The 21,832-nt window shown below is 39.7% G+C and overlaps 4 protein-coding genes across 4 annotated transcripts in view; 1 reads left to right on the forward strand and 3 right to left on the reverse strand.

Annotated features, from left to right (window-relative positions):
* Window positions 1-3,251: 3,251 nt before the first annotated feature.
* Window positions 3,252-7,500, reverse strand: slx1b (SLX1 homolog B, structure-specific endonuclease subunit). The gene is given in 5 exon segments (XM_020594985.1): window positions 3,252-4,308; window positions 4,509-4,740; window positions 6,146-6,471; window positions 6,827-6,878; window positions 6,978-7,500. Coding segments are annotated over 5 exon segments (813 nt in total). The 5' UTR covers window positions 7,151-7,500; the 3' UTR covers window positions 3,252-4,278.
* Window positions 7,501-7,680: 180 nt separating this feature from the next.
* LOC109957252 (bolA-like protein 2) lies at window positions 7,681-9,944 on the forward strand. Its single transcript, XM_020594983.1, has 3 exons — window positions 7,681-8,030; window positions 8,455-8,552; window positions 9,697-9,944. Exons 1-3 carry the CDS (start codon window positions 7,968-7,970, stop codon window positions 9,794-9,796), a joined length of 261 nt encoding a protein of 86 aa, XP_020450639.1. The 5' UTR covers window positions 7,681-7,967; the 3' UTR covers window positions 9,797-9,944.
* A 74-nt stretch (window positions 9,945-10,018) lies between these two features.
* LOC109957189 (general transcription factor II-I repeat domain-containing protein 2-like) lies at window positions 10,019-11,160 on the reverse strand. Its single transcript, XM_020594858.1, has 4 exons — window positions 11,100-11,160; window positions 10,784-10,972; window positions 10,347-10,529; window positions 10,019-10,029 (listed from the first exon to the last, which is right to left on the reverse strand). Exons 2-4 carry the CDS (start codon window positions 10,893-10,895, stop codon window positions 10,019-10,021), a joined length of 306 nt encoding a protein of 101 aa, XP_020450514.1. The 5' UTR covers window positions 10,896-10,972; window positions 11,100-11,160.
* Window positions 11,161-12,768: 1,608 nt separating this feature from the next.
* Window positions 12,769-21,832, reverse strand: part of LOC109957218 (glycogen phosphorylase, muscle form) — a 16,208-nt gene continuing 7,144 nt past the window's right edge. The window contains exons 8-20 of the mRNA XM_020594924.1: window positions 20,982-21,125; window positions 20,531-20,623; window positions 19,722-19,868; window positions 18,846-19,009; window positions 18,515-18,629; window positions 17,861-17,962; window positions 17,619-17,766; window positions 17,482-17,540; window positions 16,459-16,600; window positions 16,156-16,363; window positions 15,134-15,268; window positions 14,116-14,182; window positions 12,769-13,970 (exon numbers count right to left, since the gene is read on the reverse strand). Of these exons, the coding sequence (XP_020450580.1) occupies window positions 13,821-13,970; window positions 14,116-14,182; window positions 15,134-15,268; window positions 16,156-16,363; window positions 16,459-16,600; window positions 17,482-17,540; window positions 17,619-17,766; window positions 17,861-17,962; window positions 18,515-18,629; window positions 18,846-19,009; window positions 19,722-19,868; window positions 20,531-20,623; window positions 20,982-21,125 (1,674 nt within the window). The 3' untranslated portion in view covers window positions 12,769-13,820. The remainder of the gene's footprint in view (window positions 13,971-14,115; window positions 14,183-15,133; window positions 15,269-16,155; window positions 16,364-16,458; window positions 16,601-17,481; window positions 17,541-17,618; window positions 17,767-17,860; window positions 17,963-18,514; window positions 18,630-18,845; window positions 19,010-19,721; window positions 19,869-20,530; window positions 20,624-20,981; window positions 21,126-21,832) is intronic.

Below are 21,832 nucleotides of genomic sequence, written 5' to 3' on the forward strand. Positions count from 1 at the left end.
ACAGGTGGTGGTAGCTGGGAGTGTCGCTGTAGCAGCGCAGAACCTCCATCTGCCCACAGTGAGTTAACTGACTGTGACAACATGGTGACCAATAGTAGTATCTATACAGGAGGCAGAGAGAGAGAGCTAGGCCAGTTCTGCTTTTGGAAAAGCAAATAGAAGCGACCAGAATATAACAAAATGTCTGCCAGAAGAAATTCACAGCTACATTGTACTACTGGACAATTCCTGCCACAAAAAGAGAACAACGCTCAGTCGCTGCCACTTCCTCTGTAAGATGAGTCACTGGGGAAGGGGGAAAGGCGCTGGCTCACTTCCTCTGTAAGATGAGTCACTGGGGAAGGGTGAAAGGCGCTGGCTGTTATACAAGTGACCCTGTTAATGGACTTATTCATATGTGGCCAGTTTCAGCTGTACTGCTCCTTTAAGTGGTGACTACACAGTTGCAGCAGATGAGAGTGATGCTGGGAGGCATGTGTTTACAATACCGGGGCATCTAACATGTTAATTCAGCCATGACATATACCTAGTACAACTTGAGGATGATTTGCATTTGTAATCTTCATTTCATTTTTTCACTATATTGTCCATGATCTGTAAAAGTCTTGTTGAGTTAAACGTGACCAGTGTCATTTGAAAGAGAAACATTTCTGTGTCCCTGTGTTTTTTTTTTCTCTTTCTGTCTCAGCTAAAAGCCTGTCTGGGGATGCAAATTATTGCATGTGTTGCATCCATGATCAACATGATCTGTGCTCTGATGAACATGGCTCTGATACCCTCCATTCACTGCTACTATGACTATGGCAGCTATAACAGCAGCAGTTATGATGATGGTCACATGTGCGAAACAGTTGAGGTGAGTAAGCATATCCTCTTTATAAGAGCAATATTTTCATTGTAGGTAGTATTGGATTATAATGTATCACAAGCAATTTGACAGATTTAAAAATCTGGCACATAAAAACTATGATTTGCTGTTAGCAGTTTTGTAATGTTTTGTCCATTGTATTGTAAGTGAATAATACTATTCTAACAGTTGTATGTGTTTCTTATCTCATAGATTTCGAATTTTAAATGCTTTACTAATAGAAATGATGATCAAGGCTGCAAAAACAAGATTGTAATAGCAATAAACAGAATGTTCACATTTAAATGATATGAAAAGAGTTGACATGTGAGTTGGAGTGTGAGTGTACAACATGAAAACAGTTGAAGGGTGAGGTAAAGAGTGGGAGATGAAATCAGATGGCGTTTGAGTTGTAGAGTAAGATATGAAGGCAGTGGAGGTGTGACTTGGAGAGTTAGAGATGAAAGGAAATGAAGTGTTAGTTGGATATTATGACAAGAAAGCAGCTGAAATCCTAATGAATATGTAACTGACATGCAAAAGCAGATACAATGTCAGTTAAAGTGATAAAAGCGCTTTAAAATTCTGCTGCTGCTTTGAGGAACCTTACAGTGCTACACTTCACTTCTCTTCACACTTTTCATTTATTTATTTTTTTCTTCTTTTTTCAGTTCAAACATAACTTCAAGTTTTGTCCCACTTATAGAAAATACATTCCCACTTTTATGCTGGGGCTCTACTTATCCACGCTGTCCTGTTGGCTATCTCAGTCACTCTGGCTGTCTTCTGCTGCAAGGTCCTCAACTGCTGTGTGCCATCTCCCAAAGTGGTGAGTTGATGGTGAACATTGATCTGGCTCCATCATAAAGGTTCTCTAATAACTAATGACTAATAACCATGACAATATACAAGAAATAGATGGAGGGACTGTTAAATATTCAAAGCAGGGCCAGCCCAACAGTATGTGGCACAGAAAATATTCACAAATTAAAGGTTAGACAGTCATTTAACAATTTTATGGTAATAATCTAATAATCAACCATTCCGTGTCATAAATTTGTCCCTTCCTTGTGTTCTGTCCCTGTCAGCCGGTGATAACTATACAAGCCTCCATGTCCAGCACTGAGGAGACTGTCAGGACAAGTGCAGGAAAGTGATATACAGTCATGGAGAAATACTACAATGTTAAAGCTGCACTAATCACTGTTTTAATATTAACAGCAGATCAAATGACTATGTGTAATGTGAAGTGTGTTGCTTGTAGTGATGAACCCATAGAGATTTATAAACTGTCTTAGCTTATCATTTTGGTTTTCAAGCCTGCAAGCTTTGCTCTCGTCCAACCAATTTCAAGTCACAGCTGTTTTCAAATGAACAGCTGCGATGAACACACTGTACAAGTTAAGCAATGAGCTAATATGATGAAGCATTTAGCAGCTAAATCATAGTTTCCTCAGGAGTTGGTGGAGATAAAAACAAGACTCCTAATCAGTGTTAATATTGCTCACAGTATCCTGAATGTGTAAATAAGTTCATGTTTGTTTAAGCATTTTTCATAGCAACTTTTAGGGAGACAATATGTCAGTGCTGTCTCTGCGGCTTGTTCTGCTGCCCCCAAGTGGTAAAAAAAATCAATAGATGCAACTTTAAGAAAGGAAAAATAACAGTATTTTTTAAAATTACAATTACAATGTCCACAGTTTTTTCATACAACTATACATTTTGATTAGATATATTGTACTCATTCTCTAATGTCAAACTTTATTATAGTCTGTTCTTATCAATCAAAATGTACAATTGTTACAAGGGAGAAATATTTACAGACACTGAAGCCTCTGTACACTGTTAGCTGAGGTGTGGCCACAGGAGGCTATTAATATTAACTGTGAAAATGCAGTGTGAGAGAGCACAAGTAGAGGAAAGTCATTAGGTCAGTGAACGGGTCAGTCACGTCAGTTATACATAAACATCTTTTACTAACAAAAGCTAATAAGCCATAAGCAGTTGGACATTCCTGACTGACTGTGACTGTAGCAGCAAAACCTCTGGGTCGACTGAAGAGATTAAAGGTGCGTTTTCATATTTCTTCTTTTAAAAGGGGTACAGTCTTGCTTTAACATGTACTCAGTAACATTACAGTAGGTAAACAATGCAACTCTACAGAGACAACAAATTTAGTTGTAACACAACCTTAATAAACTCATGTGCATATTAATATTTTTCTAAAAAACCTTGTTCCTAATGATGATCACTATCAAATTAATGCATAACCTTTGTTTACTTTCTAACTACAACAACTATAAATAATAAAGTTAAATGTAAAGGAGTTTTGCTTTTTTTTTGTTTTGTTTGTGACAAATACAGTGGGTTTACAAATGTAAAGGAGGTTTGCTTTTTTTGTTTGTTTGTGACAAATACAGTGGGTTTAAAGAGCGTGGTTCCAGCATGTCAGACTGTATGACAAGACTGTCACACACACACACACACACTTTATACACTGCTGTGAAAATTAATAGACTAATATTGACATGGCCTCAGCCACGGCATTGTTGGCTGGTCGCAGACAGACATGGCAGACTCAGGTTACTTATAGAGCTTAGAGTGCAATGATTTGATTGGCAGATGAAAGCTGGTAAAAAGTCAATCAAAAGAACCAATCAAAAGCAATGTTTAGAATTTTATGCAAGCTGCCAAATCAATGGAGCCTATCAAGACATGAAGAAGCTCCATGTTAGCCGTCCTACCCATGAAGGGTGGTATTTGTTCCAACAGCTTTACTGACCCAAGTTGTCTAGAAATATGCCCAAAAGAAGGTGTTTTGTACATGTCTGTGCTACCTTTTGTTGCAATCTTTAGTCTGATCAACAGTCATCACATTTAAAAATGACAGAGGTTTATGTTTCTACAAATTGGACTTTGGTGTTTTTAACTAATAAATAACAAAAAAGGATATTTTAAGAAAATATCTGAATCTACTTCAGCAGTATTCCCAACCAGAGCACAAATAAATATGGGATTTGCAGTGAATGCGACTTTGTTTTGACTGAGTACTGTTTAGTGTGTATCTATGAGAGTGGTGGAAGCAGTACTCAGATCCTTAAGTAGAAGTAGCAACACTAAAATACTCTGTTACAAGTAAAAGTCCTGCATTCAAAATGTTACTTAAATACAAAAGTATTAGCATCAAAATATTGATGTTTTCACATATATTTAATACATTAAACACATATAATTAAGCAGACAAGGTTAAGTAGAGCAGTAGAGATGTGCGACCTGTACAGATCTCTGCTGGACAGCTTTGTTGAAGTTACTGTTCATTTGTGCTCAGTTTGAAAATGCACGTTTCATTACACATAATCCACATAATCCTGACAGTATCATGCAGCACCACAGTTCATTAAGAAAGAGTCACTTTTGCAGACTCCTTCCTTTCAGATCTGCAGTTCATCTGCCCAGTGATTCTGCAGAGGATTAGAGGACAAGTTAATAAGTGCATTCAGTAATAATACATGCGAACTGCTTTGCTGTCAGTTGATGTGAGAATGTGTAAATATATATCTGATGCTTCCTGCCAATAATCAAAAATATAGAGGAGTAAAATGATACATCTGTCTATCCTCTATATGCACACATGCACAGGCAAAACTATCCAGTAACCTACTTGGGATGCAGATGCTGTTATCTCGTCCAGGTCGCCAAAGCAGCCATGTTTATGACGAATGAGGGTCCCCCACAGCACTGACCGATGACAGGATGGACATTCTCCTTCCACAGGCAGGAGGTGGGATGGCTCCGACTTCAGAAAATGTTTAGCGAGGCAGATCACATGACTGCTCATTGCACAGTATGGGTGGAAACAGCTCAGCTTATCTGATACCTGAAGAAAAGAACGGACCAAGATTTGCCAACCACGCAACCAGCCAGCCAGGATTTGACTGTGATGAAATGAAGGTTATTTGGAATTTCACAAATTAAAATCGAGAGCTGTCTCTCAAGAAAGACAGTCAGTGTTACACTCAGATGTTCCTGTTAGAAGAACCGCTCGTTTTGCGCAACAAAATGAGAAAAGAGCTGCAGAGAGAAGTTCAATCCATAGCTTCTTTTTCACCTCCATACAGGTGAATACTCACACAATGAAGTGGGTGTAAATGTCAAATCTTTAGTTTTGAACACTTACAGAAGTGATCGAACAAAGACGTCCCATATCCAACCTTAGAAAAGGGCCTTCCCTGGTAGGCTAGTGGTAGAAAAGTGTTGGGGGGGAATTGGTTTTCCAACTTTATCTGACCATCTGACAAGCAGTTCAGAAGTTATGTAGCATTGTATTTTGTTGTTATAAGATCTGTGTACATTTCATTTTCTCCAAGGGATGATTGGGCCTACCCCCTAGTGTGAACCGCAGGCAAAAATAAAAACAAACAAAAAATTCATCCACTAACAATAAAATTAAGTTACATGCTGGAGATTTTTCTTGGTAAACAGTAGGATGCAGACACTGTGCTGTTTCCCAGATGTGTCTGAGATTGTCAGGTTTGGTACCACTGTGACTGAGGTTGATAATAGAATGTAAATAAATTATGAATTTCCCTGTTTCTACATGATCTCAAACCTATTTTAGCATTTTCATACTCGCTTTCATATTACTTACAAACATACAGTGGCAAGAAAAAGTATGTGAACCTTTTTGGAATTTCATGGTTTTCTGCATTAATTTGTCATAAAATGTGATCTGATCTTCACCAAAGTCAAGAGTACAGACTAATATAATGTGCCTAATATAACAAAAAAACTGATCTTTCATGTCTTTATTGAAGACACTCATTCAACATTCAAAATAGTAGTGGAAAAAGTAAGTGAACCCCTGGAATTAATAACTGGTTGACCCCCCCCCCTTGGCAGCAATAACCTCAGCCAGGCGCTTCCTGTAGCTGTGGATCAGACCTGCACATCGTGCAGAAACAATTTTAGCCCATTCTTCCTGGCACAACTGCTTTAGCTCCATCATATTCTCTGGATGTCTCCCGTGTATGCTTCTCTTCAAGTCATTCCATAGCATCTCTATTGGGTTGTGGTCTGGGTTCTGACTTGGCCACTCCAAAAGGCGAATTTTGTTTTTCTGAAGCCATTCTGTTGTGGACTTGCTCCGGTGTTTTGGGTCATTGTCCGATTGCATCACCCAACTTCTACAGAGTTTCAGCTGATGTACAGACATTCTCACATTATCCTGAAGAATTTTTTGATACGCTTGGAAATTGATCTTCCCCTCAGTGATTGCAAGCTGGCCAGGCCCTGATGCAGCAAAGTAGGCCCAAATCATGATGTCTCCTCCATCACCTGCAGGGGGCCTCCTCCCCTCCTGAAGAGTGCAGCGGCAGCATCTTCTTGGCTCTCACACTGCCAAAAGCAATGGGGATGTGTAGGGGGGGCTGCAGACTGGGATCAAAGTCTATCCTGTAATCCTGTTTGAGCCAGCGGGCTGTCAGTGGCAGTCTGTTCCAGGGTCCCACCCGCAGCATGTTGGAGACAATGCGCCAGTGGAACTGCAGACTGGACTCTTTCTTGGAGCGCCGTGAAATGTGGGACAGTCTCCTGGAGAGGTGAGGGTGCTGCCATGCCCACTCAAACTGACACAGAAATACCATGGTGGTAGTTAGAATTTACTTTTATATATGGATCACATGCCTTAGAACTCAAAAAAGGGAAGGCCCCACAGTTTCTCACATTTATCCCCTCAACCACCACTAACTCAATAGTTATCCGGGTCTTTGCTGTTGGGAATCTGTTGAACACAGGTTCAGTTCCTGAAAGTTCCTAGACTGTAAAAATTATGGCTGTGGAAACAGGCTTGAAGATGGAGCGCTCCTTGATATTCTAAATGCTGTTTCAGGGGCTTCAGATAAATACTGATGATTCTTCATATTTGAATGGTCATAGTGACTGATAAATATAATTAACACTCACTTAAAAACATATACTTACCCTCAGTGCAGCAATATCAGAGGGAAACCCATGTATAATGAGGACCATCTCCCTGGACAAAACACAGAAACACAATGTTATTCGGGGAGTAGTTATGTGGCTTTCACACTGTTCATCAAGCAGTATAGTCCAGCAGGCAGACAACAGTCACCATGGTCCTCTTCCGCTGGTCCTCTTGGCTCCCCCTTTGTCCCGTCCAGCGTTGTGCTGTCGGATGCGGCGCTCAGGGTTCACAGTGAATCCAATGTAGATACGCCCTTTGAATTTAGGATTGATGCAGTACAGCATGTACACGCCAAAGAAGCTTTCTACCTCGACTACCATTGTAGAAGAGGCTATCAGAGTTTATATTGACCTCCTTGTTAAACGACCGCCAGCATCCATGACTACTTGCGAGACGGCTAAGATAATGTAACGTTACCATGACTTAACTAATACAGCGTCACCAAAAAGACGACAGATAAAACCATTGTAAAATATAAACCAATTCGCATGACAATACTGTGTATAGTATTTACTCGAACTCATAAGCATTGGCATCCAATATTTTCACAGAGAGCTATAGCTGACTTTAAAAAAGAACGTACGCGCATGTAAATAGTTTGTCGTAGTAGACCAAAATGCTGCCTGATTAAATATGTTTCACAAATCCTTAATTTATGAAGCTGCAAGGATAATAAAATTATATATAACAACAAATTTATACTGTTACATTTTAAATTGGGTGAAAATTAAACATATTTTGAAAGTACATTAATTACTGTAAAAAATTTAGTTCGTTTTTCTGTAAGGACACCTAAAGCTATGATTCGTTATTTTTAAAAATAAGGCCCGCACATTAATATATACTTACTACATCTGATTGGCCATGATAGTCATTGACGCAATACAATAGGACATTTTTACCGTCAGGTTATGCTGTCGGTGACACCAATCCCACTGTGAATGAAATTAGCGAGAAGGTGGTACATTACAATATAACACGAAGTTAACAGTCTTCCTGTAGTAGTGTTTTTAAGAGATACATAAGTTTTAAACTTGAATAACATTATAGCATTTCCGGTGCCTGCCTGTCTATCTCTCAACTATATAGTAAATTGACTAGATTGAAAAACTTAAAGATTAGCTAGCTGCTGGTGACATGGCTGTAACAGTTGATCACATCCGGGATAAACTCATTAAGGAACTCGGAGCAGTGCATGTGGTAGGTTTTATTATTATTATTATTATTAGTAGTAGTAGTAGTAGTACAAAATGTTGTTACAGCTTAAGGTTATGTCATCTGTGGTGACCAGAAAACCGTAACGTTACACCATGGCAGAAATAACCGTCGAACTGCACTCAGTACTGCGCTGTTAAGCTGCAAAAGTGCTACAAAAGTCATTTAGAGGTTTTATAAACATCTCAGAATTAGAGCCATTCGGCACACAGGTAATTGCCTCTACTGCCTCCCACGGGCATACTTAGGCTAACAGTGAAACATACAGTACCTTGCCTTGGTGGTATATTAATCCATCCCCGGTGTTCTACTTATGTCAGTTTGCTGCAGTAACAATTCAATTCCCCTGTGGGAATTAATAAAGTACTCCATTCATCTAGGCACCTAATTATTATTTGGTTTTTTCCAGGATGTGGAAGATACATCACCTAACAGATGTGCTGCCAGTTTCAAAGTCCTGGTGGTATCATCCCAGTTTGAGGGCAAACCACTGTTACAAAGACACAGGTATTTGTGCTCAAATCTTTGTGTCAGTTTATTTCAAAAGTCTGGCCAGGCTGAACCTAGTAACTTTTTCTAACTCATCCAATATACTAGGCTGTACCAGTGCCTTGTCAGACTTTACAAAATAGGACAATTATTAAGAAAAAAATGCTTAATAAAGTACAAACTTGTTTGAAAATTCAGTGGTTTCATTGTGAGAAGCACTCCTGATACCAACTCTGATGGGCCTGTATACCATGCTGCCTTAAGGTCATTTGATGTAAGGCAATACAGCAACAGGGATTGCTGTAAGACTGAAACCTGACATTCAGTCCACAGTTGCTTAATGACTGTAAGTGACAGCATAAAAACCAAACTGTATAGCTACCCTGAGGAAGAAACAGTTTTAATGTGGATCAATCAGGTCATGGCCGATGCCAAATTTACTTAATATGGTAGGTTCTGGTGCCACTACCAAACCAGTGGATGGCATCAGTGTATTTCTGCTCATTACTGTTACTGATTAAGGCAAATGCAAAAGAAGTTTTTAAAATTCATCCATAATGCAGTCTGTGAGAGAACACAGCACTTTCTTAATTCAGCTCTGGTCTCTAGCAGTACCTCTGTTCTCTTTCACGATATTACACTTTGCGATACTGCATCGATTCTCAAAATTACAGTATCGATTCTTAATTAATAGTTTATATGCCAAGTAGTGCTATGCTGTTGGATGTTACAGGGACTGTGACGAATGCAAATGCAGATTCCTTTATTTACAGGAGATTTTATGCATGTGGTGGTTTGTTGCTTATTTTATGACCATTTTAATAAGGTTATATTTTATAAATCACAATATATCACCTTGTTTACAGTATTATGATATATCGAATGGTAACCCCTGTATCATGATACGTTTCATTTTGCCAGTTTCTTGCCAATACACAGCTCTAGTTGTAAGGGACATTTATTTAGCACACACATGTGTCTGAATGACAAACTTCACTTTAACGGACAGATAAAGGCAGCAGTGATCTGTTTTATTTCTGAAAAGTTGCAAAAGTCATACATGAGCATTACCACATGAGGGCGATATTGTTTCAATATAAAACATGCCTACTGTTACAACTGTACATATATAAACTCCCAACCTGGTGTTATGTGTCATCAGGATGGTGAATACGTGCCTAGCTGAGGAGCTGAAAGAGATCCATGCTTTCGAACAGAAGACCCTCACCCCAGAACAATGGGAGAAGCAGAAGTCCCAGTGACGTGCGCATGTGCAAATTTACATACACACTATCACCCTCAGATAACTTTATAATTTCTGCTATAAAGCAGGACTTATATTTCTTGTATATGTATAAAGCAGGCAAGCTGTAAATCAGATACCGGAGACATTAAACCACTTTGATGGTATATATATATATATTTGTTTTGCTTTGTCTTTGTATATTTATGTTGTCTTTGTTGGATGTTTCCCGAACTGAAATTTAGTTTTGAACTGTACATGTCAAGACAGGGAAATTGAAGAACATCGCTTTTCTTCAGAATATCAGATTAATTCTTGGTCACCTAATAGAATTATGTTTTTCACACAGTTTGAATTCACTTTTTGCCAAGTGAATTTAAAGCATAATGAGAAACAACATAAATAAACCTAGAAGTGATATCCTTTCTTGCATGTGTTGTATTTGTCAGCAAATAAACTATAAACTAAAAAGTCTGTATAGTTTTCCAACCCAGTGAAAACAATACATTGGGTTAAGATAGGAGTGCCCAAACTTTTCCCTTCGGAGGACCAAAATGAAAATGCGTTACTGGACTGAGGGCCTCTTGTGCTGAAGGGTTGGGAAAACAGCTCCATGTCACCTGAATTCTTCCTGAAGTCCTGAAAGCGCATTTCAAACTCCAGGTCTAGGTTGCTGACAAGTGTTGCATATTCAGACAGTTTCTGTTGTACCAGGTTTACCTCTCTCAGACTGGGGAAGTGAGCCAGGTTTCCTGAAAAGAAGTAAAAAGTAATTAATAATTATCATGCAAATAAATATTACAATTTTCACTCACTAGTAATGTCATATTCCACATATCATACAACTGACAGTTCTGTTCCTCCGCATCACATGATAACATTACCATTAAAATTATGTATTTTGTGCAAGGCATTAACTCACCTGCTGACAGATGTCGACACAGTATCAACTCATTTTAATTTAAAACACAGTCTTAAAAATATGCTTTAAATATAGTCCTCTTACCTCTGCTCCCTCCTGATTCCAGCAGCAGAGCAGTAGGAGACATGTTCCTGCTGGGATCTTCTGTTTTGATCAGATGGTAGTCTTTATGTGGCGCAGTCAGCAGGTCCAGCATTTGGAGGTCTATCCTCTCAGTGGGATGATACTGGCCATGGCAGCTATGTTTGTCTGAATGCTCCTGAACTGGGCAGTCTTCTCAGAGAACAAAAAGTAAGAGATCACAAACTTATTCAGTATGATATGATAACAAGTAACAATCTTAGAGTTGTAATTATGATAAATACAATCGCCAAAGGTTCAAAGATACATTATTGCGTACCTTTATTAAACTGAAGTTGGCAGTAAGATGGTAATGTGCAGCTGGGTAACGATGAACTACAGTTGTATTCATTCTCTGCAGAATTAAATTCAAATAAATTATTATTCCATGATCAATGAAATACAAACAGGCCTCAGTGAAAAAAGAGGCATTTAGATTAATTAATGCATGCTGTATGTCCATATGCACATGATTACATAATGTATCTACAAAGAGGATATATAGAATGAAGCAAAAGCACCCTAATGTAATGAATGAATGGAGGAGATGCCCACTATATGTTAGAAGCAGGTGTCAAATATTAAAGCTGCATTAACTAAGATTTAGTGCAAATTCTGAGAAATCAAGTAAAAAATTGTCTGGGAGTGTTTTCTCCCTGCTGGTACAGTTTATGTTGAACATAACACTACAGTCCATGTAGCACTTTAATGAGAAGCTGTTAAAATTTACGCCATCGACACAACTAGAAGAGTGGGGAGTTTGTCCAACTGTCAAAGCGTAAGATGAAATTTCTCCTTTCACATACAACTCACGATTATGTGTCAAGTATGTAACACTGAACATGATGCGATAGTGACCGGAACATTAGTAATATATTGATATTACTGGGTAAAAAACATTCCTCTGTATAATTTGCTTGTGTTACTGCAGATACATCCGCTACAAACAATGTTAGGCATATGTATGCATATCACTAAAATGTAAACATCTTTGTTTGACATTGAAAACCATCAGCTCTATGGGCTCTATAGTCCATATACTGTACAGTTCTGAAGCTGATGAATATGACTTGGGACATGTATCCATAAAGCATGTCACCTAAAATCACTTCAAAAGTAGATGCTACATTAATTATCCATCTTTAGAAAATCTTGACAATTCAGATCCTTTCTGGTGATATTTTGTTCACGATACACATTTCTATTCACGTTTGTGTTTAATCAAAGTACCACATGCTAAATGACACTAAGCGAACCAGGGAAGTAGTAGTCCCTCATAGGAGTACTGCTGTCTCCATACAGTAACTACATTGGCTTCAAAGTGAGGGAGACCTTTGGAGTCAGCATGATTTGTCCTGGTAAAGAATATAAAATAAATACTTCTTACATATACAGTAAACAGTCATGATCATTTAATGTTTCCATCTTTAGTTGTTATTCCTTGTATGATATGAAACATTTCCGAAGCGGCAGTAGAAGCTCTGTAGCACGTTCTAGTGGTAATAATCACAAAGACGTTCTGGGGAAGTAAAGATTTCATTATTAACTCTCTGTAGTAGAGCAGTATGTGTATTTGTTCCCTCACTGCTTTCTTGGAAATAATCCGTCAGCCACTGATGATAGATAAACAATATGCGTTTCATGTTCCAGTACACGTCTCGGTTTATACATGTCTTGTAAACACTCTTTTCTTGGTCATAGTCTCATGTGGGCTTGCTTGACATCCACCAGTGCCATTATAAAAGCAGAATTTTTGACTGCACACAGTTTTGTGGATATATTTTACTTCCTGCTGCTGCACTAAGCCGAATTGCTTCTGCATAGATGTACAACAACAACATAGGTACACCTCATTTTCTGACAATAGTTCATCATTATAAGACTAGATAAGTCAGAAAATCATACCACAGGCACCTCAAGCTCAAACTAAACAAAGATGGAACTTCCACTCCAAGTCAGCAGGGTTATTTATTTACGCTATTATTTCTGTGCACGCAGTGACATGTCTGAAAGGTTGATTACAGCTTTGTTTATTGATTTAAAAAAAAAAAGGAATGCACCGACAGTGAAAATGTTAGGTTCATTATCGTGGACAGTTCCTAGTGAAGCACCACAGCAATCAGTTTGTTGTTACAGTACACTGATCAAGCCAATATCCAGTGTCATGAACTCTATGTTAACACACACAACTACACTCATCTTCCAAAGATAAACTCAGTCATTTAGGTTTGAGGCAGAGAATGAGACATACACAAACATGCTGAGATCAAAGATAAACTGATGGACTCCCCTGACTATTACTGATAAACACACAAATGGATACATTCAGCAAACACTAGAAAAACACCGACAGACCAGTTGGAGGCTTTTATTATGAGCATTTTTTTGCTGTGAACATGGAGACATTGCTTCTCTCTAACACCATCCAATCAGAATGGTGCACATTAACCACTGGGTCCCTTCTCTCTTCCATCCAAGACACTGGTTGGTTTAGAATCAAAACAGTGCTGAGGTTAAATGGCATTTTTGTTAGGTTTTGGTAGCCATTCGCCCTCGGAACTAGAGAGGAATGTAGTTAGTTCAGGTCCAAAGTACAAGTTTGGTTAAGATACAATCCCTGATTTTGTTATAGCACTCAGTTCTTTTTAACTTGAATTTCCAAACATCTTGGAAAACAGGGGGACTACTAAGTACTATGACAAAATAAGGAAGTGCATCATTAAGGTTTTCACTCCAGCTAAAGAATTTCATGATTCTAAGGTGAAATCTAGCTCCTTCTCAGCTGCTGACAGTCTCACATGGCAGTCTTCACCCAACAGTGAGAATATGCTTTGCCTACTTCAATACATGCAAGATTAACTGGAAGTAAGAGAAGTCATATAGGAATCAATCATGTAAAGAGATAATGCCACAGTATACAGTGAAAAAGCTAGAGGGTTTATCTGTCATGTTTGGACCACATGGTGAGCTATAGTGAGGTGGAAGAAGCAGATGTCGTCATTTAGTGAAGATGATCAGGAGCAGCGATCTTCCCCAGATTGGGTTCCATTCCCCAGATCTCCTTGGCATACTGGGAAATGGTGCGGTCACTGGAGAATTTACCACAGCCGGCAATGTTATGGATGACCTTCTTGGTCCACTCTTTGGGGTTCTGTCAATACAGGGAAGTCACATTGGAAAACAAGAATGGGCTTAAACAAAGTACTTCATGATCTCCAAGATCTGCCACGCTGTGTTAGACCGCTTTACAGATTGTGGTTTTAGCTCTCCTGATTTCCTCTTGCTAACATACTGACCTTATAGAGTGCACTGACTTTGTCTTGGCATTTGATGTAGTCTTCATAGTCTGCAAACACCTTGAACCTGCAGCACAAACATACAGTTAAAACAAACACATTCTAATACTGAGAACTAATTACTAACATGATCAAAGTCAGTTTTATACCAGCTCTACATTTACCAAGAGCCACCAGGCTGAATTTAGGTAATGATGATAATGACTTGCTTTACATCACGTAACTACAGAAGTCTAACTCTGATTTGGAGTAGGTTTGAGGACACTCATTTGACAGCAAACATGGGCGGAGCCAAGAGGGCGGCCAGTTGTTGCACTGGCCACCTCCAGAATTTGACTGGCTACCCCGGGTGCCAGTCCTCCCAGTGTTGAACTGTGTTGTTTGTCAGTATTAATGACTGAGAAATGAGAAATTGTTGCCTAAAAACTAACATTTTTCTGGTGCTTTATAATTGATATTGGTCAAAATAATTGTATTTTCAATCGGGGGAGCGGGGAGCGGGAGGGGGGAGGGACACCACTGTGCAGCAGCGATGTCCCCGGCTGGGAGTAAATAAGGAACACAGCCAATGTTAGCTAAACAAAGCACGGTGTGCCTCATTTTTACATTAAATAAACAATTTGATTCCTAATAATCTATGGTTTGGGGGTACGCCATAGCCAAATGGTTATGACACGTTGCACCATATATCCCTTCAGGGCTTACAATGTCAGCGGTTCAACTCCCAACCACTAACAGCTCTGTCAGAGGTCTCCTGTCTGCCGCTCTGCAACTGACTGATTAATAAAAAGCCTGAAAAATAACTTTAAAAAGGTATGGTTTGTCATTTCATAGAACTAGAACATGTATTTCAAATGTGCCACCCCTCTCCGAATGTGTGGTCCAGCCTGGACACCCCTTGCAAGATTTTACATCTGCCCCTGACAGTAAATTATAGAGATAAACACTGCATGTGTGTGTGGAAATAAAAACAAACAAAACAACTTTTTCCTCAGCATCAGCAGTGGTGTGCTCCAACCTGTCATGGTGCATCAGCAAGTTGACAAGGTCTTTGAAGAGGTCAGGCTGGCTGGGGCTGAAGAAGCCTCCTGATATCTGGTCCATGGCCTTCTTCAGCTCAGGTATACGGTTGTAGTAGGATATGGCATCATAGCTGTGGAGAGAAGATGCGTACTGTGTCACTACGTGCATAGTACCTTTGTCCTGAGAAAAGAATTCTTCTACAATAGAACTTTAAAATTTAAAGCTAATAGAAATGACAGTTTGAGTATACCTCCAGTCAGTATCATTAAAATGTCTGGAAACACTGAGGAGCATCATGCTGAGAAACGCCAGTTTTATTTGTATATAGCACCAAATCACAACAAAAATCATCTCAGGCCACTTTACATAGTCAGGTAACTACAAATCCTGTCAATTTAAAATAATTTTGTTTATAGTCAAAGAAAAAGAGAGTTCATTTAAAAACCAAACGATTTATAATTAAACTCTAATGAAAGATCCATATGTAGTCAACCAAGTACAGGCTTCATTAGTGAGATTCAGTTCTTTTATTTCTTTATTTTTATATGCCCTCCTCTATTTCTGATGACTGACAGGATCCTCCAGCTGTTCTTTGCTGGAGGGGTTTTTACTGCTTTTATTATTCTAAAGCTGTTCTACTGGACTGAAGTCAGGGGACACTCACGACCAGGTCATAGGTTTCATCTTGCATTAAGTGCAAATTGTTATATGTTACTACCACTTTTGTGTTAAACTGATATCACCCTTCTCAACACAATGTTCCTTTAACAACATGAATCACATCCTTGTTCAAGTGACCACTATTATAGCCTTACTTCTATGACAAACAGATAAAGGTGGCTACTGTTAGTATATTTAAGCTAGGTATTACTGCATCTCTCACATTACAGTTTACTGGCCTCATGACTCTGTGCTATACTGTGTTCCTCATTGTCAGCCCCATGTTCTAGCGTCTCACTCTTCCATTATTTCAGGATGTGTTTAATATCGGTCTGTTTGTATTGTTATGAGGCTCACCCCTTCTTGTCTAGAGCTTCCACATCATGCACCCTCATGCCAAAGATGAAGAGGTTCCCCTCTCCAGCCTCCTCTGCCATTTCCACATTGGCTCCGTCCATGGTGCCGATGGTGAGGGCACCGTTCAGCATGAACTTCATGTTCCCGGTGCCAGAGGCCTCAGTGCCTGCTGTGGAGATCTGTTCGGACAGGTCAGCAGCAGGGATGACTGCACAAAGGAGACGGGTAGAAAAATAATAATCATGATAGCATGCAGACAAACCTAAACCGTAAAAATATAAAGTCAACAACTGTATCCATTACCCTTCTCAGCCAGAGTGACACGATAGTTCTCTAGGAAGAGGACCTTGAGGCGATCTCCCACCACTGGGTCATTATTGACAATGTCTCCAATTGATGTGATCAGCTTGATGATCATCTTGGCTGTGTGGTAACCTGGAGCTGCCTGGAAACACAGAGGAGTATCATGCTGAGAAACACCAAACAAACTGAGACGCCCCAGCCCAGCCTATTTACAATGAATGTTTTCAGAATGTGGGAAAAGAAATGAACAGTAAACTCTGTGTGGAAAACAATCTTATGCAAACTGTCAAAGTGGGGATTAGGAAAAAAATGGGACCTTTTTTAAAGTCCATTTTGGGTATGTACATATGGTTAGCTGCTTTCTTTCTGAGCAGCATTTAGCTTAGCTTAGCATAAAGAGTGGAAATGAAATCGCTAACAGGGCTCTGTCTGAAGTTCAAAAATACACCGAACACCACCCCTAAATATCACTTCTTTCATATACAAACAAATTTGGAAAGATTACAGTCTGTTGTTCATCGGGACATAGACCCCCTGAAACCATACTTAATCCATCCTCCCAGAAATCAGTGCAGTGTCTCTGGCTACATTCCAGGCTACTGGATTCAGCTGATGAATACAGGTCTTTGTACAGGCAAAATGGTATTGAACATGACACCCTCACTGCGACAGTATTAAGACTGTGAGGCTGCACACAGTCACTGCACCAGAAAGAGTGATGGAACCATTTCCATGTTTGCCAGGAACTAGTTTTAACACACGACTCCCCCTTAACTTTGGCCAGGGTGCGGTTTCCCATTGCTTCCACACTTTATGATATGCTAGGCTAACCTCATGCTAACTTCATAAGATTTATCATCACACTCTCAGAGAAGTTTTCCAATATCATTAATGATTCCTTTAATTCTATAAGGAAGGACAGCAGTCAAGCATAGGTAATACTAAATATGCTGTAGCAAAGTGCCAGTGTTCCATTAGCATGTCACTCTAGAATACTTACAAACTCTGTAGCATGCTGCTCACCTTTCCTCCAATCATGATTGTCCTGGGTATCCATGACTTGTTGGGCTCCTTTTTGATGCCTTTAAAGAAAACAAAACCCGGTGTTAGCTTAGAATCCATGTGTTTGCTGAAAAGCTGTCAGTAAAAGGGGCACCCACGGTTGTACAGTGTGATGATGTGCAGGCAGTTGAGCAACTGTCTTTTGTACTCATGGATCCTCTTCACTTGGACATCAAACATGGAGTTGGGGTTGATCTTCACCTTGTATTGTTCTTCAAGATGGGCGGCAAACTTCAGCTTGTTCTCCTTAAAGTTGAGATCAAGCAAAGCAATGGGATTAAGATCGAACAGAAGAGACCTAATAAATCGTCGTCTTGCTTTGTGCATTTTAAGTTCCTACTTGTTTGATTTTGGCAACATCCCGAATGAAGGCGTCATCATTCACAAACTTCACAAGCTTCCTCAGTTGGTCCAAGTCCCGGATGTAATCCTCACCAATCCTCTGCAATTAAAACATATATCAGTGAAAATGTATGCAGTACAGCTGGAGTATTTTCCCCACTGTAAATTCCATTTCACAGTTGCCTTTTAAAAAATCTACCGAATGTTCGTAGTAGAAACACAAGAATCTATTCCACAACAAGGGTTCAGGTTTCCCACCAGTATTCATTATTTTACCTTTGGTTCCTAGGAAATGATGTTCGTTCTGAGAGTTTGGTAGGGAATATGACGGTAAGCTTTTCAGCTTTAACAGCAGGCTTCTGGAAATTGTAAACTTTAACTCATTGTTAATGGCATACGCACAAATATATTAAGGATGCATTAACTGATTCATTTTCCACTTAGGGGAAGAGGCTCCACTGAATCTTAAAGACCTCATAGTGCTTTATCCTCCCAACAGAGCACTTTGCTCTCAGAGTGCAAGTCTACTTGTGGTTCCTAGAGTCTACAGAGGTAGAATGGGAGGCTTATTTCCAGGACTCTGGATGCCCAAAATAACTTCTCTCATCGCACAACTCCATATTTCAGTCTGTATAAAGAAGAACAAACCCACCTCAGCGATGACCTCGGCCAGGCCAGGGTTGCACATAACCAGCCAACGCCTGGGTGTGATGCCGTTGGTCTTGTTCTGAAACTTCTGAGGGTCAACTTCATAGAAATCCTTGAACCTGGCGGAGGAAAAGGCCACAATCAGACACGCATTTGGGGGTTTATCTTTAAAGTATTAGCGGTGGACATTCTTATTTTAGCAATGCTAACATTCTACAACCTTCAGACAAATGAACAATAAGATTTGTATGATTTCTTTGTTCTTGGAAAGCTGTTACTTGCAAAACAAAGCATAGCAGCAGGTTTATGTTATGTAACTGAACTGGTTTTCCTACACAGTGTTTTTGATGATTTCTGAGTGGATGCGGGCCACTCCGTTGACAGCATGAGATCCAACGATGCACAAGTGAGCCATGTTGATTTTCTTGACATCCCCTTCCTCGATCAGGGACATTCGGCGCAGACGGTCACTGTCTCCAGGGTAAAGCTTAGCGATGCGCTGTGGGGGTGAGAGACAACTATCTGTAGTTTTATGCCACACCCATCCCAATTCCATTATGACTTTGCAAAAATTGTGATTAAAAATGTATTCAGTTCATTCATTCAGCTGCAATATATTCGGCAATGTCAAGTGAAGTAGGCACGTCAAAGACATTTGCTACAGAAGTAACACACTCCGAGGCTTAAGTTATCAGCGACTGGTAGCACTGTGGTAGTGTGGTACAGACTCCAGAAGGAGGAGGGATCGCTGCTGTGGCTAAACTCTAAGTCCATAGATGATCTGTTGGCCATAAACACCACCTGGTTTTGTTAAAGACGGTGTAGTACACTGAATCAGGAACAGACTACTCAGAAGTTCCTGTTGTAACTTTATATGGTTAAACACAGAATCAGTTAAGGTTTATTTCATATATTAACCCTTATTCAAGTGTACCAAGTGTTTGCTGTAAGGGGATTGTTCATATTATATTCAGGACAGTATAAGAATCACATGCACGTTTCTTCCTTATATTACCACAGAATGAAAACTTTGCATGTGGTCAGAATGTAGAAAGCCCATTTGGAAATTAACCATCGTTACTGCAATGACAAACAAACATGCTTCTCAGCATGTTACTGTGCTCCCTTAAGGCTGGACAGAAAAGGATGTCTGCTCAAAACCTCTTACAACTACACACAGAAGCTCATGCGACCAAATGACCCCCCAATACCTCCAGGTGCCTTTGGTTAATCTCGTAGATGATCTCCAGGTGCCGAGGCAGCAGATTGTGGAAGAGGTCGACAGGCCAGCGCTCCAGAGCTTCAGGGAGGACTGTGTGGTTGGTGTAGGCACAGGTACGAACTACAATGTCCCAGGCCTGCACACAGACAGGACAGAAGTGCTGGTGAGAAACATCCCATATTATATGTATACCGTACTTTTTACTTTAACAGTGTGAATATGATAATTCTATATGAGCAAGTTGTATTATATTATTGTATTGTATTATTTTAGTTCTATTTTGTTGTTGTGATTACAAGGCAAGCTTGGGTTTTTTTTTTAGAAGGCGCCCTATAAATTAAATGTATTACTATTGTCAGACAGAATCAATCAGCTACCAAAATGCACACTCCTCTCACTGCCTACTTTCCTCTTAGACCCTTGTTATTCTTTTGACTACTCACTCTCTCATGCCTGGTTTCTAGACGTAGCTTCCATCCTCAGCTATCGTCACAGAGTTTGGTATGTAGCAGTTCTGATAATACAATTAATTTCCTTTCAGGTAAGTACAAGCAGTGCAAGTATCCACCACACCTGCTTGATCTAATATCAACTAGTTAAACTTTGCCTGTTGTGTCAAATGATGCAGCGAGACAGAATAGCTATACAAGTTACCACAGAACAATCCAGCTAAAATGCGAACTGTCGAATGCAGCTCCCCTGATTCCACCACTGATTTCTAACGCTTTAAACAATCTTATGTTTAGTTTTAAGCATAGTGAGGTCTGTGTGCGACTGTACGGCTGGAGTGCCATATACCTTCTCCCAGGTGAGTTTCTCAATGTCCACCAGATTCCTCATCAGCTCAGGGATGGCCAAAGCAGGGTGAGTGTCATTCAGCTGGATGGCCACCTGCAGACCAGGTACCAGAGTCAGACTCGCAGACTACCAATATGGCAGACTACCATCCATGTTAACTAGTCATTGCAGTTTTCCCTCTGTATTTCTGCCTATGCCCACCTCAGATATTTAAGTACTAAATGATTCATCCTGGGAAGACTAATGAAAAGGGGAACATTTTGGACAAAATGTCATCAGAATCTGTTGGCACTCTCTCCAAAGAAAACAAAAACAAACAAAGAAGAGATCAGAAAAAGACGTGGCACAAAATGATGAAGAAATCAGAAAAAGACGTGGCACAAAATGATAAGGTATCTGTCATTAACATAGCATAATTTGATGCGATGCAGTGGGATGATGGTTCTCTTACCTTGTCTGGCAATGTGGAAAGGTCCATCCGCACAAACTCTGTGGAGCCAAACTTGGAGGCTTTGAATCGACGAAGGATGTCTTGAAGAGTTGCAGCTACAACAAAGTACTCCTGTTTGAGACGCAACTCCTTCCCTTCAAAGAACTGGAGACCAAAGACAATACAAAAAGTTTTTCATGTCACTAATCAAATAACATTTGACATTTTGAGCTTTAATTCTAAGACACAGCTGCTTTTTTTTTTGGTTACTTGGGGGCAGATGTACCCCACAACAAGCCAAAGACAAGCCTCACACATGCACTGCCAAATGCTTTTGGGATTAATCCTTTAATTTCTGAAACACATGCATGACTGTCAGATGAAGGACATTCTGTTAGCTTGTGCCACCTGCTGCTAGTTTCAAACACTTGTATGGCACAGCAACCCACTGTTAGGGTGATTTTCATTTTTAGATAGAAATGAATATAATTAGTTAGGGTTTTATTATATAGCATACATAAGTTTATACATTTTAATCTCATAGTTGAGTTTATGTTATGTAGTTACATATCACCCTATGTGTGCACTGAATCACTGGTTAGAATTTACTGTGTTAGCCAACTGGAGCACTGTTTAACCCTTGTGTTCTGTTAAGAATCTTAACATCAAGGAGACTGGTTTACTAAAACACTGACTCTCATCAGATTTACAGTCTAGCAAAGAGGGTCCACAATTACTTTATTACCACACCACTTGGCTGATGGAATGGGGGAGCTAGAGTTTATTGGGGTCTTAGGAGAGCAGGAACAGAGATTAGATCTAAAGCCAGGAAGAGGGACCAACTTCAAAAGACAGGGCAATATACACACACA

Source organism: Monopterus albus, unplaced genomic scaffold (assembly GCF_001952655.1).
Source record: "Monopterus albus unplaced genomic scaffold, M_albus_1.0 scaffold25.1, whole genome shotgun sequence".
NCBI lineage: Eukaryota > Metazoa > Chordata > Actinopteri > Synbranchiformes > Synbranchidae > Monopterus > Monopterus albus.

Excerpts from the sequence above, each read along its gene's own strand:
- LOC109957252 (XM_020594983.1), top strand. The coding sequence starts at position 7,968 with ATGGCTGTAACAGTTGATCACATCCGGGATAAACTCATTAAGGAACTC. Across the intron at positions 8,031-8,454 it reads AACTCGGAGCAGTGCATGTG|GATGTGGAAGATACATCACC; the intron begins GTAGGTTTTATT and ends GGTTTTTTCCAG. Across the intron at positions 8,553-9,696 it reads CCACTGTTACAAAGACACAG|GATGGTGAATACGTGCCTAG; the intron begins GTATTTGTGCTC and ends ATGTGTCATCAG.
- LOC109957189 (XM_020594858.1), bottom strand. The coding sequence starts at position 10,895 with ATGCTGGACCTGCTGACTGCGCCACATAAAGACTACCATCTGATCAAA. Across the intron at positions 10,530-10,783 it reads GGAATCAGGAGGGAGCAGAG|GAAACCTGGCTCACTTCCCC; the intron begins GTAAGAGGACTA and ends ACTTCTTTTCAG.